Here is a 15,587-nt window from a genome sequence, read left to right as displayed (position 1 = left end):
TGGGTTCCGGTGCTTCTAGGTTATTGCTTCTCCCAGCTACTGCCTACTCTTCTCGTCAGATCTTCTCTTCTCCTTTAGTTGTTTTGCTTTTTATTGGCTTTCTTCATTCACCATACCCATGTGTGATCAAGTTTTCAATGGTGTCAGGGTATAGGTCGGGTATACACGGCTGGCTGGCTGGATGGTTGGATGGAAAGGGTGATGTGTACTGTACAGTGGGTATAGTATGGTATGGTATGGATTGGCGTTTTTGTTCGTTTACCAGGTGATTGGTGTCGAGGTCTTTGGAAATCCATACACTAGTCAATTTGAGTCTATCTACGAAGTAATCTATTATTGCAGAGGAAAATAAACGAAGACAGCAAGTTCAAGACTGATTGGGAAAGAAGTCTTTAATTAGGTATATATCAAGAAAGGAACCGAGAGCCTGCTAGTGTACAGTTTTAAATCGTAAATCAATAGAACGTAAAATCAATCCGATACAATCATAGCAATAGTTAGTCTGACCCGCAGACTATCTCTAGTATCCATGCATGCTGTTCGTTCGGGTGGTCCCTCTGTAGGTGTTTCCCTCGGAGAATATGTCGCATGGGGCTTCGTCAACGGAGGCCCCCGTCTCGCGGATACAATCTAGTGGACCAGACAGGGTGCTCATGCCACCGCAGGTATTGCTGCGAGGACGTCGAGTGCTAGAGTACACGATCTCGACGTCGCTCCTGCGCCGCTGCGAGGGCATTCGGCGGGTAGTGTCAAAATATGCTCGGCGGCTGTAGCGGTTCTGCTGGGGGTGGTACTGGCTTTGAGTGTGGCGTGGGATTTGACATGGCTCAAACCGGTAGACTTGACGTTGGCGGCCGCTGTGGCGCCGTGTGCTTTGGCGTCTGGGGTGTCCTTGTTCTAGCGGATGGCGTCTATAGCTGGGATTTGGCTGCACGAGTGGGTTTCGCGGCACAGGCGGGATTGATGGTCGAGAGCGGTGGGATGGGCCAGGAATTGGAGCTGTCTGGGAAGTATTGGATCTGTGCACTCGCAATGGTTCTGGAACAACAACTTCAGGGGCTTCGGCAGAGTTGATTGACATTGAGCGTGGCATCGTGCTTTCTTCGGGTTGATTTGCTTCGAGTTCATGGTTGGTAACAACGCTTGTTATGGGTATCAGTGACTTCTCTACTGGAGATGACGCCAATGGGTGACCTGGAGCGTATTCCTTCTTAGGCGTCGGAGGGGGCTCAATATTTGCTGCTTGTTGCTCAATATCCGTAGGGTTGTTGGGATCGGCAAGAGCGCGGATCTGAGGATCTGCCGACAACGATATCGGGGGTGCGAATACTTTAGGAAGAAACCGGCGAAAGGAGGACCCAGAAGATTTGTGTCTTTTATGGCCATGATTGACTGTAGGCGACCCTGATAATTCTGCTACTAAAGCCGGGCGATAAGGCTCGTAGGTGGACTTTGTAGGTGTACGTGAGATATTTGAGTAGATATCGGAGCTTGACAAATCCCTGAACGACTTCTTTGACGGAGTGCCATTGACCGAGAGGGTTGTCCCGGAGAATAGTTCTGCGCTGTCTGCTTCACACTGCGTGTCAAGCTTCAAATGAGGTCTCATATGTAGGGAATCAGGCTGTTGGAGACTGCCGGATTTCCGTATGGAGTTGCTGCTCGACAACAAGTACAAGTCCTTCCCATAGGTCACATCAGGTCGGCGGCAGACAGTATAGATATCATTTTCTAGACTGATGTGGCTTGCCAGAGTTGAGCTGGAAGAGATCTTGTCGTCGCAGATTGACGACTCCTGTCGATATATGCCGAGAAGAGATATATCGTACGGCCGCTCGCTGAGCTTTCGTGAGCAAAAGAACAGACACACCGTTACGCTGGAATGGATTAGCGGGTAGCATTGTTTCCGAGCTAAAATGGCTTACAAGGACAAAATAGAAACAATGACGGCTGCCCGATGTAGCGCGCAGCTGATACCGATCTTCCAAAAGTTGCCGCTGCCATCGTCGGCCAGGCAAAAGGTCTGCTGCGAGACCACGACTAAGCCTGCCACACTGGCAGCAACCCAGGTGATAACCGTCAGCCGAACGATATAGGTGCATGCAGCGTGCAGCAGAGCTTTCTGGCTCGCGAATCCTAAAACCCGGTTATATTGCCAGGCAAGGAGACTATGGAGAGCGACCAGAGGGACAGTGAAGAAGGACTAAGTATTTGTCAGTATCGCTACAGAGCATGTGAAGGCAGAGCACCTTACCGCGACAAGAGCAAGAATCAAGCTCGGGGTCATCTTCGAGTCCACATGTCGGATGGCATATAGATAGAGTACCAGAGCCCATTCGATGAGGGATTCCAAGAGCATCACGTGTAGTGAGATGAAAATGACCACCCTTGTCCAGGCGCCTCCTCTTCTAGAGGTTATTGAACGGGTAAACATGATTACCGCGTTGAGAGCCGAAGCCTGCTGCGCTACGGCGTTGGTGAACAACGGCCGCCAAGCATTCACGGGGCTTCGATTGTATGAGCGGCCAAAGGATTATGTATCAGAAGAAGCGGGTACGAAAGGTCCCTAAAGCCAAACGCAGATTGTTGATGAAAATAATAACATGGTGAAAGAGAAGCAACAGCCACGGGCCCTCGCCGACTAAAAGGATGTAGATGGATGGGCGAATTGCCTGGCGCGTCGACGCGGGCAAGAGGGGTTGGAATGGACGATCAGGAGGCATGTCCGCCCGAGTGAGGAGCGCAATTGGTGGCTTCAATGATGTTTGTTGTCTCTTCTTCAGAAGGGAAGCCGTCCCTCCGGAATGCAGGCTAAACAGCTGCCCACGAACATCAATAGTCGGCCCCTATTCTCCTGGCCAGGGTTAGTCATCCGATCTATATCCTCGAGATGCAGAAGGGAGTCACCATCAAGCAGGATTTTAAGTGTCCCTTGGCCCTGCGTATATGCAGCAGAGGATCCTTTCCTGGGGGGAGGCTGGAGATCGGATGTGAGCAGTGAGCATCATCATTATCATCATCGCGTGGTAGACGGGTTGTCAAAGCACCAGCGGGAGCAGGGAGTGAAACAGTGCAGCGGGATAGAATGCAGGATGTGATGCAGAATCCAGGGCCGAAGATAAGGCGAGGGATGCGCGAGGAGGCGAGGAGTTATGAGGAGGTATGGTGAATTGGTGATAAGAAGCCAGGAAGGGATAAATGCCCCTCAAGGGCCGCCACGTGATGGGCGGCCTCAGGAGTCACTGGCTTCCTTCCTTTTTTTTTTCTTTTTTGTCATTCTTTTTTTGCTTGGCCTCAAATCTTCTCAAGTTCGATAGGTCACCTGCAAGGGAAGGCCTTGTCGCCAACTTTGTCTAGAAGGGCTGACCATGACGTCGACGTGAAAAGCATGTAGGGCTAATAAAAGGGCCAGGCTAGTTCACCTCCCTGAGTCAACCTTCATACCATTGCTATTCTTGACTACAATACTCATCGCGTATCGCAGATCCTTCAAGTGCTTTTGGTCCCAACATCGCCTGGGCTTACAGGGTATCGAGGTCCGTCATACGTACGGTCACCTGTACGTCCACGCAGACAGTCAATCACCGGTCACAACCAGGACCCTGTTTAATCGTCAACAACTGACGATGACTACCCGGTATCTGACGCCATGTGAGATTATCCCGTAGGTGGCGGAGCTTGGTTGAACCTAGAATCGCATTGAAGGTTCCCCCTCGTCCGCCACCGTTCAGCAGGGGGCTACCAAGCCATCCGCTATACGCTTCGTCGGAGGTCAAAGCCAGGCCCTGCTTCCATTTAAAAGCGCCACTGGCCTATTTGAGAGTTGATCATCCTTCACTGGTAATCTAAAGGGGTGGACAAGATTGCTGAGGTCTACGTCCTGGGCATATCAGATACGAGCCCTGTCTATATTGTCAGGTAGCTTGTTTCGCGTTACTACAATACTAAAGGGATATCCCTCCTACTCAGGACTTTAAGAACGATGTTTTATTCAACTTGGTATGGAAGTGGTGTCTCGATGTCTCGCTGGAGAATCTTTCTAAGCATGCTGCCCTGGCGCGTATTTGGATTAATGAAAAACCACTGGATGCTGATCAGACATACGTGACCCGGGGAAATCAAAGTGGCGAGCCCTTGATGCACTCAAATTCTATGCTCGAATATCCTATACATGAATCTAAGTAGGGAGTAGGATTTGAAGGTTTAAGCCCCTTCGGTAACAAGCAACATGCCTTAATCAAACCTTGCGCAATGAATTGGTGCCAGAAAGCATACCAAGCTTGATCATTGTTGTAGAAGAAGAAATCGGCGGTTATCTTAGCATTATCATACTCATAGCCTGCGCAGGCTGTGATAGATACATTAAGAGCTGGCCGAGCAGGGCTTATGGCGCTCTGAAACTGAGGAAGGAGGTAAGAAGTCTGATACGGCCATATTCATAATGGCCAACATTGTCCCATCGCATCATTAACTGTTTCCTGAAGACGGTTCATGAAACTGTGATCTGTGGTGCTTATTGTGCTCTTTATCCCCATCGTGATTCTTTCCCACGAGGTAAACCCTTTCTCTCAGATAGTTCTTCAGGGGACTGTCCTAATGCCATATTGCTGGTTTCCATGCATCATACATCTGATCAAGTATGAATATAACCGATAGCTAGGCTGCAATTTCAAAGACCCAACACTTGTCAGCTTTCCACAGTCCGTGAAGTCATCTGCACTTGTGCGATGAGAGCAAAGCAACGAGGAGAGAAAACCACTGCTTGCCATAGTCCTAGTCAAACAGACATATAGAAGAAAGAATCTAGGAATCGGAATCGAGAAGCAACCAGCCACCAACCAATCCCTCAACCTCCTGATCATCCTTCATCCACCTGGAGGTTTCAATCTCATCGAGTCATCATCTGGAGCAACACACCACTTGAAAATTCCGAGGTGTTGTAACCGCAAGACAGACATATGAGAATGTCGACGATGCATACAACATATATAATATGTATGTATGTACCGCACCATAACAACATCATATCTAGATGCAAATAAACTCCGTCGGAACTCGTACTGCATGGACCCCTATGTCCTGCAATCTCCGTCTCCAGTGGTATCGGTGACCGGCTCTAGAAGCATATTACCTCTGAGCACAGCGTGAAAATCACTCTCTGCTTCACAATACATCGGTATATCAGTGGTGCTGGAATAAATGTGTTTTATTGAACATGCTGGATGGTTGCACTTTTGAGCAGCAGTTTGCTGCATTGTCGATGGATTTCATCACTTCATATTCATTCTTGTTTATGGATGTCAGAGGTGGTGTGGTAGTACACCAGTCCTTCTTGTCTTTCTTTTCGAAAGATATAAACAAAAGTGTAACGTATATGGTCTTTGTTCTGCCGGTGTTTTTGAAACCCGTGACATGGTTTGAGAAGCGTTGTAGTGAATGTGTCGGGTAGGGTTTTCTGAGTGCCATATATAGCATTGAGAATGGCTTGTATAGCAGCTTTAAGGGTGGTGTGCATTCTGTTGATAAACATATGGAAGGATTATAGAAAAGGGTTAAAGAAGCAATGAAGGGAGTTATCAGATGGATGGACTGCACCAAAAGACTTAGCTGGGCGATGGTCAGCCCTCGGATATTAAAGGTGGAGGATTGAGAAGCTAGGACAAGGCCTGGGTGCTTTACTTATATAAATTGGTGATGAGATTGACTTTTGGTTTAGTAACAATGATAAGTGACTGGATGTTTGATGACCCCCTACTATTCATCTTGGGGGTTGAATATATTTGCCGGTGATGAATCAGGACCGCAGCAGAAACCACCGATTAACTAATTCGAAGGCACCGGCCATAGACATACTATACTGGTAGCGAACACTTCACTCTTTCTTTCGAGATTCATATACGGTAAACGCCCAGCCCATAATAGAGCCATCCCACGGAGCCCTACGCGATTTCACCCTACAGAAAGCCTGTGAAATAGAAAACCAACTGCACAATACATTTTATTCCATTAAACATTATCCAATTTATTCCCTACAGATGAGCAATACACTCAATCTCCACATCCGTATTCAAAGGCAGAGTCTTAACCGCCACGCACCTATAACAAACCCAACCAATCAGTCAGCCCGCAATCAGCCACAACCCTAACATTCCCCCTTCCCCTCCAACAGCATCCAAAGGGGTAAAGAAAGAGGAAGAGGAAACTCACGTCCGACAAGGCTTCACATCCCCCCAATACTCCGTATAGACCGAGTTCATCTCGGCAAAGTTATCCATATCGGACAGGAACACATTCACCTTCAAGACCTTGGTGAGATCGCTGCCGGCGGCTTCGAGAATGTGGCCGAGGTTCTTGATGCATTGGTGCTGTTATTTATCCCCGTATCAGTTATCTGGATATTTGTAGTCTTAATTGAATCTGGGGGAAGGGAAGGATAGTACCGTGTGAGCTTTGATGCCGCCCTCGATGAGCTTGCCGGTCTCGGGGTCCATGGGCACGGCGCCGGAGCAGTAGACAACGCCGTTGAAGACGATGGCCTGGGAGTAGATGCCAGGGAGGGGCTTGGGGGCTTTGTCGGTGAGAATAGGGGTTTTGGTGGCCATTTTGGGGTTCTTTCTTCAATTCTGGGAGGAGAAGGACTTGTTGGATTGGTGATAGAGGGGTAAAAGGGTACTACTAGTAGAAGGAAGAGCTCAATAGAAGAGAGGGATTAGGTAGCTACCCCGACAGATATATACAACTGCCCACCCACCTTGGGAACAAACGAAGCTCTGATCCCCCACTTTGGTAGCTGCGTGTTCCAATGAGAGTGGCCGATATCCCCTCATTGCATGGTTCGAATGAGATACGAGAGTTAGTTATCTACCTAGCCTGCGTGGCGGGGGAGGGGCCAAGAGAAGAGGAAGAGGGGATGTGATGCATCTGCTCTTATCGCGGGTTATCGGGATCAGCTGTGAGGGGAAACCCCAAGACAACAACAACAAACCGGTAAGTCACCCCGGCTGGCGCGTTCCTCGTATCCCTTGCGTCCGGAAGGAGACCTCGATGTAACCGAGGGATTTTGCCCGAGAGCAAATCTCAGCAGATAGATAGATAGGTTGCAGCTACTCCGTACTCCGTACCTCTTCCCTTAATCTACGATCCGGAGACACCCCGTCACCATCCAATGCCAACCATGTCCATTTCCGATCCTCAACCTCCGTATCCCCTCCACCCTTCGGTGCAAGACAAACTCGACCCCGAGTACGTCGCCTTCTATAACCAGTATGTATTCAACAAGCAACAGGTTCATCTGCAGCCCGTCGCGGCTTCGCGATCGAGCGGGGTCCTGATCCCCGGAGGGGGTCCTGTCCTGCCCGTCGGCCAGACGCTCGATCTTCGCCTTCCGCGGCGCGTCACCGAGGGCCTGGAGGTTCCTGTGCGGGTATTTGTGCCAGAGGGGACGGCACCGTCGTCAGGATGGCCGGTCATGCTGTATATCCATGGTGGGGGATGGGTGCTGGGCAATATTGACACGGAGAATCCGGTCTGCTCGAACCTGTGTGTGAGAGGTCAGTGTGTTGTGCTGACGGTGGATTATCGGTAAGAGAAGATCGCTTCTCCTGCCCGTCTTAATGCGATGCATCAGTGCTGACGAAACAGTCTCGCACCCGAGCATCCCTGGCCAGCTGCCGTGCACGACTGCTGGGAAGCCCTCCTCTGGCTGATCTCACAGGGACCCGCGAGTCTCCCCATCGACATCAGTAAGCTCGCGACCGGGGGCTCGTCGGCGGGCGGCAACCTCGCCTGTATCATCACGCAGAAAGCCCTGACATTGTCGCCACCCGTCTACTTCAAGGCCCAGTTGCTCTCCGTGCCCGTGACGGATAACACGGCCAGCGTGGCCACGAACCGTGCCTATCGCGAGTATGAGCACACGCCGGCTCTCCCTGCAGCCAAGATGCTCTGGTACCGAAACCATTATCTGCCTAACCAGGTGGACTGGGATCATCCCGAGGCCAGTCCCTTGTTCTTCACGGGTGATTGGTCGGCCCTGCCCCGGGCATTGGTCATGGTGGGCGAGCTGGATGTGCTCCGGACCGAGGGGGAAGAGTATGCAGAGAAGCTGAAGAACGCAGGCGTACAGGTAGACTTGCAGGTTATGAAGGGCATGCCACATCCATTCCTGGCCATGGATGCCGTGTTGAAGGAGGGGAAGCGGTCGATTACGCTGATGTGTGATCTGCTCAAGGAGGTGTTCTGGACGAACCCTTAGATGTGTATTAGTTAGATTGGAACGTAGCTAGGCTACCTACATTTGAGCTATTCTTGGTCAATACATGGACCTGGGCCTGTCTTTTCTTCGCTCCCGTAAGAGCATAAATTTTCATTGTCGGTATCCATGATAGCAATTTCCAACCCAGTCAAGATGGCACACTGAATGGGGCTGTCCTCAATGTTGCTGACCAGAAGTCTATTTGTTCGTTCAGAGATGATCATACTTCCAGCAAGATGTAACAGAGTCATCTGTTACCTCATCATTAATTAGGGGCGCATGCCGCACGCTCCGCCTTGTATTTCAGGAAGCCGTCGGGTAGAATCCTCAACATCATTCAATTAAATTAATAAGCATCTCCCTAAAGGCCTCATGAAGGGCCTCATAAAAGCCCTTATACAGGTCCCAATGTCATATCGGATGCCCACATTGTCCTCAAAGCGACCCACATCGAACAACAAGGCTGTCGCAGCTCTATATGGCGCCTTTGGATGTAAATTATTTTGCACCACGAGATGTTATTACGCTTTTCCAGTGTCCGAAACAACATGTTACTATTTCCTGGTGGAACGCAACAGCTGGCATATTAGTTTCCGTCCCAGGCGGGCCGAGACCGTTACACCAAGGGGGGTTTGATCTGTAGGCATATACTATGTAGTAGTAAAGTGCTGTTCCCATCGGGTTCCTCTTTTCGTTCCCCGAATTTGTACGCCCGTTCGGTCACAGGCCAATGAGATTGCACTAGATAAGTTTGGTTTGTGTGAATCTTGAGCTTCCTAGTGGACGGAGCAGCATTTGCTAACCTCTGTATGCTCTAAAAAGTCTCTTGAATGCGTGAGACCGTGTCGGAGATCTGAGGTAATGAGGATGCGGAGGAGATCCCCCCGGATGGGAGGCCACAGGTCCAGCGGTATAATACTCCACCGGGCAATATACATTCTCAGCCCTCTCCAGTCTCCACGAGCCTAGGAACATCGGGGTCCCGATTGGGATAGAACTTGAAGACTATAGAGCTTGACTGCACCCGGGCAGTGCTTAGAACATCCGTAGCGCCTGTTCCTCGACGGCCGTTAATTTCGACTCTTGACTAGACTGCAATCCACTAGCCTTTCCGGGGGAATGTTAGCAAGGGCAATTTCCGGGTTTCCGACGCATAACTCCGAGGTCGCTTAATGCCTCGTTGTAGGGGGTGCAGAAATCATGCTAGCCCTGCATCTCCTGGAGTCAGCACCAGTCGTTCTCTTTGCTGCGAACAGGTATTGGACTGGATCTAACCATAGCAAGGTCCGTGTCCAGCCGGTGCCCGCTCAAGGACTTAGTCGTAGTGGGTCGACTAATCAAATGAACTACTACTAGGTAGGTAGTAGCGAAAGTGTGCCTAGATGCTAGCAGGTCAAGGCAAATCCAATGGGACGTCGTCGGCTAGATAGGGGGAAGGAATAATACGGATCGATTGCCACCTTCTGGTCTCACTCTTTTCATGGGAATCCAATCCTCCGTCTTTTGTCTGGGAATTTGTCGTGTTCTTCGAAGCTTGACCTTCCAAGTAAGTAATTAAGGTAGATAGCAGCTACGAACACTATAGGTACGTAGTACGGCGTTCCTGTCGATCGGGTGATCCGGTCGTCTCCGGATGTCTTAGACTCGTAGAGATTAGAATGTTAGAGACTTAGAATGCGGAAAAGAGCCGTTCCGTGGGTCAAGCTCGACAATCTGACTTTTTCACTCTGGCGAGTTGGCAACAACTAAAGTAACAAAGGGACCAAGTAAGTGAGACATTGGAGCCCAAAGTTCAACCCGGACACTTTCCAGCCTGACCAGTGGACTGCCATGCTCTATATCCCGGCCCCCCGATTGGTGTTCCTGGCCATTGGCACCCCACTAGAGACCCCTAGCTAATCCCCATCAAGTTACCGCCACGCGGATTCTAGCCCCAGTCCGGTCTAGCTGCGGAGCACAGATACGGTACTGTCACTACTTATACCGTATCAGGAGCCCACCGCAGGGTCCAATCCCCTCCCACCAATCCCCTCCCACCAAGGTCACTTCCAACTTCCCAAGACTCACAACTCCAACTCCATCTCCCACTCACTCACCATCGCCATCCACCACTGCACATTTCGGTTCCTGTCCGGCTAGAGAAAGTTATCCCATCCTCTATTCATCCTCTACCTACCCACATACCTTCGATGCTACTTTCGACTATCACGCGCTACTTCTTAGCTCATACCCCACTTTAGGCTCGTTGCAAGCACCATGTGAGCCTTGACCGCTGTGAGTGGATGATTACCTGCTCTTATCGTCCACTTCGACCTAGACTAACCATGGGAGTCAGACCCTTATGCGGCTCTGCCCTATGCAATTACTCGATCGAGCAGCCTGGTGCCTGCTGCTGCCTTGAGCGTAATAATGTCGGCCCTCAGTCGCCCATCTTCTGGAGCCAGTAAGATCCTCTGCTGGCCGGAGGTACCTGGCGCCCCAATATCAAGTGCCTCGTTAGTCCCCGAGACTCACTGGTGCTAGCACAGGAACGGAGGCCTCTGTCCCATAGTCTGGTCGTCCGGTTGCACCCGCTAAGCCATGGTATCCGCATGGTAATTTCGGTTGTGCTCGTCCGATAAACCATATTTTGGACATAGGATCCAATGGCCACAAAGGCGTGACAGGGGCCCCGTGTGACGCCCCAGGGGAGATGGCTCACACCATGCTATATAGCCTCTGTGTCCTCGTATCCTGTTTCTAGGTTCTTCATTCTTCGACATTCGCTTGTGGAGACACCCCAAACAGCAGACATCTGTCTGCGTCCTTTCGTTGAATCACCCCAGGACACTCTTTACTGGGTTACGGCTTTCCTGCCTCCACCATTCGTCACTCCTTCGACATGGTGTCCAATCTTTTCACCATCGCCACGGCTGTTGCCGGTTTCGCTCCTTTTGTGTCTGCCTTCGATGCCCAGGCAAAATCCAACCTTGCCATCTACTATGTATGCCCCCATCATACTAGAGCCCACTGAACCCTGCTTACTTGTATCTCTTTTCTTCTAGGGCCAAGGATATGCCCAGCAACGATTGAGCCATTTCTGCCAGGAAACCTCGTTGGATATTATCAATATTGGGTTCATCGATGTGTTCCCGGATCAGGGCAAGGGCGGATGGCCGGGTAGCAACTTTGGAAACCAATGTGATGGACTAACTTACCAGGTTGACGGCGTTTCGACACAGCTGCTCTCCGGCTGCCACCAGCTGGTAGAAGATATCCCCATCTGCCAGGCGGCAGGAAAGAAAGTCTTCCTGTCTCTTGGTGGTGCCTCTCCCGACGACTACAAGATCCTCTCAGAGGACTCTGCTACTTCTTTTGCTGACTTTCTCTGGGGCGCTTTTGGTCCGAAAACGGATTCATGGACGCTGAACAATGGGCCCCGTCCGTTCGGGGATGTGGTTGTTGATGGATTTGATTTCGATATTGAGCACAATGGTGGTTTTGGTATGTTTCCCTGGCCACAGAGCCTTGTTTGTCCCTTATTGCACTTCTCTAACTGTGATCAGGTTATGCGACCATGGTTGATCGGTTCAGACAGCTCTTCGCCCTTGTCCCCGAGCGTACCTTTTATATTTCCGCTGCCCCTCAATGCCAGATTCCCGATGCACAGCTCAGTGATGCAATTGCCACATCTGCATTTGACTTCATTTGGGTGCAGTTCTACAATACCGCTGGCTGCGCCGCCAGTGACTTCGTTGATGGTGTTAGCACCGGCTTCAACTTCGATAGGTGGGTGAATGTCATCAGACAAGGGGGTAACCCAGATGCGAAGCTCTATGTGGGATTGCCTGCCAGTACGAGTGCTGCGGGAGCAAGCTTCTACCTCACCCCAGAGGAAGTATATCCCCTAGTGGATACGTATATGGGTCTCTACCCGGACACTTTTGGGGGTATCATGCTTTGGGAAGCAACTGCCTCGGACGAGAACCGGTTTGGTAATGGGACCTTCGCCGACAAGATGAAGGACATTCTCCTTGAACTTGATCCCACGCCAGAGCCTACCCCTTCACCGTCCAGCAGTGTTGTTGCGTCGAGCACTCCTGTCGCCACGAGCACTCCTACAACCACGAGCACCCCTACGGCTACAAACACCCCTTCAGCATCAAGCACTTCTTTAGCCACGAGCACTCCTTCGGCTTCAAGCAGCTCGGGGCTATCGAGCACTCCCGAATCGAGCAGCGCGTCTGCATCAAGTAGCCCTGTGGCCTCCAGTTCTGTTGTTGTTACCAGTTCTGTTGTTGCACCCACCTCCGTTGTCGCACCTACCTCTACTGTGACTTCCGGCTCTGCTGTCGCTTCCAGCTCCGTCACTTCTAGCTCTGTTGCATCCAGCTCTGTTGTCACATCCAGTTCTGTTGTTACGTCCAGTCCTGTCGCTTCCAGCTCCGTGACTTCCAGCTCCGTCATTGCTTCCAGCTCTGCTGTGTCTTCCAGCTCTGTGGTTTCCAGCTCTGTGGTTTCCAGCTCTGTTGTCGCATCCAGTTCCGTTGTTGCACCTACCTCTGTTGTTACGTCCAGTCCTGTCGCATCCAGCTCTGTTGTCGCATTCAGCTCTGTGACTTCCAGCTCCGCCATTGCTTCCAGCTCTGTGGTTTCCAGCCCTGCTGTCGCACCCAGCTTTATTGTGACTTCAAGTACCCTTGTTGCATCGAGCACCCTGAAGACGTCGAGCAGCCCCATTGCCTCGAGCTCGCCCGTGGTGTCGAGCTCCTCTGTTGCACCAATCTCTCCTGTGGTGTCAGGCACTCTAACGCTGTCAATCAGCCCATCTGTGTCAAGTACCCCTATTATTCCAAGCTCGGCCGCAACGTCGAGCTCTGCTGTGGCATTGACCTCTCCCGCATCAAGCGCTCCTGTCCTGTCAGGCTCCACTGTGACGTTAAGCACTCCAGTGGCTTCAAGTTCAGCGTTGTCCAGTAGTCTCTCAGCATCAAGCACTCCTGTAAAATCGGGTAGTTCAGTCGTACCAGGCTCTTCCACTCCTTCAAGCAGCCCTGTTCGTTCGACACCACCTGTTGCCACGGGGAAGTCATCCAGCGCTCCCGTCATCTCGAAATCCTCTTCCACAGTGGTTGCAACTCTCACCACCTCTTCTGGGTCACTGACCTCCTCCGGGATCGTTGGGGTTTCTGCAACTTCGTCGTCCACCCTGGCACAGTTGTCTAGCACGCTGTCGCTGTCGAGCTCATCCGTGGCCTCTGGTGAACCAGCCCCATCTGGTTCCGCTGTCGGCAGCAGCACAGCTTCTGCATCCAGTGCCCCTGGGAACACAACCTACTCGATCTCGACCACCCAGACTATTGTTGCGACTCAGTCAAGTTCGTCGGTTCTCTCAGGACAGCCTATTTCCTCGATCTCAGGAACAACAACTCTGCCAGTGACTTCTTCCCCAAGCGAGCCAACCAATCCCACCGCAGCAAGCTCGATCACAACGGGGAGCGCAGATGCTTCATCGAGTTCCTCCATCGCTTCCGGTGAATCGACGTCTTCCGAACTGGTTGCACCGGTGACCTCGTCCAGCACGTCATATGTGTCAACCTCATCGAGCCCAGTCGTTACCACCGGTCTGCCGATTTCTTCTGGTATTTCGTCCTCGTCTGTTAACCCGTCGCCGTCAAGCTCGGGTACCGAGTCTACTGGCTCAGCATCAGGTCAGGCAGGAGCATTAACTACTCACAAGCCGTCGGGTGGCTCGGAGACATCCAGCACTCCAAACTCCTCCGGTGCTACTTCCAAGGGATCGGGTGCTCAAGAGAGCTCCAGTGCCACAGATCATGCAAGCACTCTTTCCCCATCGTACACGGCGCTTCCTGTTGGCACATCATCAGGTCAAACAGACAGCCCGACGACATCCCCAACGAGTGTCCCAGGGGGCAACGGAAGCGGAGCCGCTCCAATCACTTCCAGCATTACGTCGGGGCATGGGGCACTGCCAGTCGCATCTAGTGGATCGGTCTCAGAGCCCGTCTCCACCACCACGGTCATCGTGACTTCTTACATTGACATTTGCCCAGAAGGCTTCACCACGATCACTACGAGCTATACCTCAACCTACTGGCCAGCAACAGTCTCCGCAACTGCCACCGTCACCAAGCCTCCTGGAATCCCAGCGCAGGCCACTATCCCCAGTGTTCCCGAGGGCTGGACCACGACCGTTACGGTCTGCACACACTGCGCTCCAACTCCGACCACCGTGACTCTTACTCTGCCAGCCACCATTTCGTCGTCTGGACTAGCATCGTCGGCCAAGGCGCCCAGTACTGGTGAAGGCTGGACTACGACGGTCAGTGTCTGCACCGACTGTGGTCCTACACCGACCACTGTAACTCTGACCTTGCCGGCCACCAACCTGCCATCGGGGCTGGCGTCTTCTACCCAGGCGCCTCATTCTGGTGAAGGTTGGACTACGACGGTTAGTGTCTGCACCGACTGCGGCCCTATGCCTACTACCGTAACTGTCACGATCCCTGTCGGTTCTGCCACAGGCATTGAAACCCCCTCGGTCAAGCCTTCCGGCGTCCAGCTTACTGGTGAGAGCTCACCAGGTCAAACTGCCCCTCCCGCCCTCGTATCGACAGCCGTCACCACCTCCACGGCTGTTGTGCCCCCAAGCCACTCGTCTTCCAGCCGGCCCGTGATCCTTGGAACCGGCGGTGTCCGTGCCTCGTCGACCTTGCATATCCAACCGTCCCAGAGCGGGTCCCGAGTGCCCACAGCTCCCAGTGGTATGCCCGAAGGCGTATCGCCGGTGTTTACTGGGGCCGCTTCGCGGGGGTCCGAACTGCGCCACGGAGCCGGTGCTATGACTGCATTTGCGCTATTCCTGTTGGCTACGATGTAACCGACATCTTTGCACCCAGGCTTACGATATACTTTGCACGAGAACCAACAAAGTTTGGATGAAAACCTTAGGGGATCTGGTGGATGTAATGCTTTATCTGAAGGACGACATTCCCTGCTCACGCATGTATCTAGTTCTATTCTGTCAGCGCCAGCTGTACTCTTCATGACCCACTGTATTAGTTAATTAATGTCCTTCGTTCCACCCAGAAACATCACATGATGACCATCTTATGATCTTATTCACCACTGATGCCCGACGCACCGGAACCGATGCGATGCCCCAGGCAGCCAAGCTCAGCCAAGACGGGACGATCCGGGTCCGCCAAGCAGTCAACCCGCAAAAGTGATGAGTTGTAAACCCTGTAGTTTCAGCCGTGGTTTCAAACTCTCTACCTGCCCACTGGGATGAGTGGACAAGAGCGACCGAACGCGACCTAGACACAATCGATTG

The 15,587-nt window shown here is 51.9% G+C and overlaps 5 protein-coding genes across 5 annotated transcripts; 2 read left to right on the top strand and 3 right to left on the bottom strand.

Moving 5' to 3' along the window:
* Positions 1-520: 520 nt before the first annotated feature.
* BO94DRAFT_566214 (uncharacterized protein) lies at positions 521-2,434 on the bottom strand (the record flags this gene model as incomplete). The annotated part of the gene is made up of 3 exons (XM_025614545.1): positions 521-1,877; positions 1,926-2,203; positions 2,255-2,434. The coding sequence occupies 3 exons, from the start codon at positions 2,432-2,434 to the stop codon at positions 521-523; spliced, it is 1,815 nt and encodes a 604-aa protein (XP_025466962.1).
* Positions 2,435-6,007: 3,573 nt separating this feature from the next.
* On the bottom strand, positions 6,008-6,602 carry BO94DRAFT_596904 (putative L-PSP endoribonuclease family protein Brt1; the record flags this gene model as incomplete). The annotated part of the gene is made up of 3 exons (XM_025616261.1): positions 6,008-6,096; positions 6,208-6,365; positions 6,441-6,602. 3 exons carry the CDS (start codon positions 6,600-6,602, stop codon positions 6,030-6,032), a joined length of 387 nt encoding a protein of 128 aa, XP_025466961.1. The 3' UTR covers positions 6,008-6,029.
* A 572-nt stretch (positions 6,603-7,174) lies between these two features.
* BO94DRAFT_566213 (uncharacterized protein) lies at positions 7,175-8,254 on the top strand (the record flags this gene model as incomplete). Its single annotated transcript, XM_025614544.1, has 2 exons — positions 7,175-7,581; positions 7,642-8,254. The coding sequence occupies 2 exons, from the start codon at positions 7,175-7,177 to the stop codon at positions 8,252-8,254; spliced, it is 1,020 nt and encodes a 339-aa protein (XP_025466960.1).
* Positions 8,255-8,269: 15 nt separating this feature from the next.
* Positions 8,270-8,537, bottom strand: BO94DRAFT_80401 (uncharacterized protein). The gene has a single exon (XM_025617677.1). It carries the CDS (start codon positions 8,503-8,505, stop codon positions 8,302-8,304), a length of 204 nt encoding a protein of 67 aa, XP_025466959.1. The 5' UTR covers positions 8,506-8,537; the 3' UTR covers positions 8,270-8,301.
* Positions 8,538-11,008: 2,471 nt separating this feature from the next.
* On the top strand, positions 11,009-15,343 carry chiA1 (class III chitinase ChiA1). Its single transcript, XM_025617676.1, has 3 exons — positions 11,009-11,237; positions 11,299-11,737; positions 11,800-15,343. The coding sequence occupies exons 1-3, from the start codon at positions 11,136-11,138 to the stop codon at positions 15,132-15,134; spliced, it is 3,876 nt and encodes a 1,291-aa protein (XP_025466958.1). The 5' UTR covers positions 11,009-11,135; the 3' UTR covers positions 15,135-15,343.
* The last annotated feature ends 244 nt before the right edge of the window (positions 15,344-15,587 follow it).

This window comes from Aspergillus sclerotioniger (genome assembly GCF_003184525.1).
Source record: "Aspergillus sclerotioniger CBS 115572 chromosome Unknown BO94scaffold_15, whole genome shotgun sequence".
NCBI classification, from domain to species: Eukaryota; Fungi; Ascomycota; class Eurotiomycetes; order Eurotiales; family Aspergillaceae; genus Aspergillus; species Aspergillus sclerotioniger.
Note: the sequence above shows the minus strand (reverse complement) of the source record. Positions and strands in the feature narration are given on the sequence as shown.

Bases quoted from the DNA above. Each gene is read 5' to 3' on its own strand.
- BO94DRAFT_80401 (XM_025617677.1), bottom strand. From the start codon at position 8,505: ATGACTCTGTTACATCTTGCTGGAAGTATGATCATCTCTGAACGAACA.
- chiA1 (XM_025617676.1), top strand. From the start codon at position 11,136: ATGGTGTCCAATCTTTTCACCATCGCCACGGCTGTTGCCGGTTTCGCT. The intron at 11,238-11,298 runs GTATGCCCCCAT...CTTTTCTTCTAG, and splicing joins CCAACCTTGCCATCTACTAT to GGCCAAGGATATGCCCAGCA. The intron at 11,738-11,799 runs GTATGTTTCCCT...AACTGTGATCAG, and splicing joins TGAGCACAATGGTGGTTTTG to GTTATGCGACCATGGTTGAT.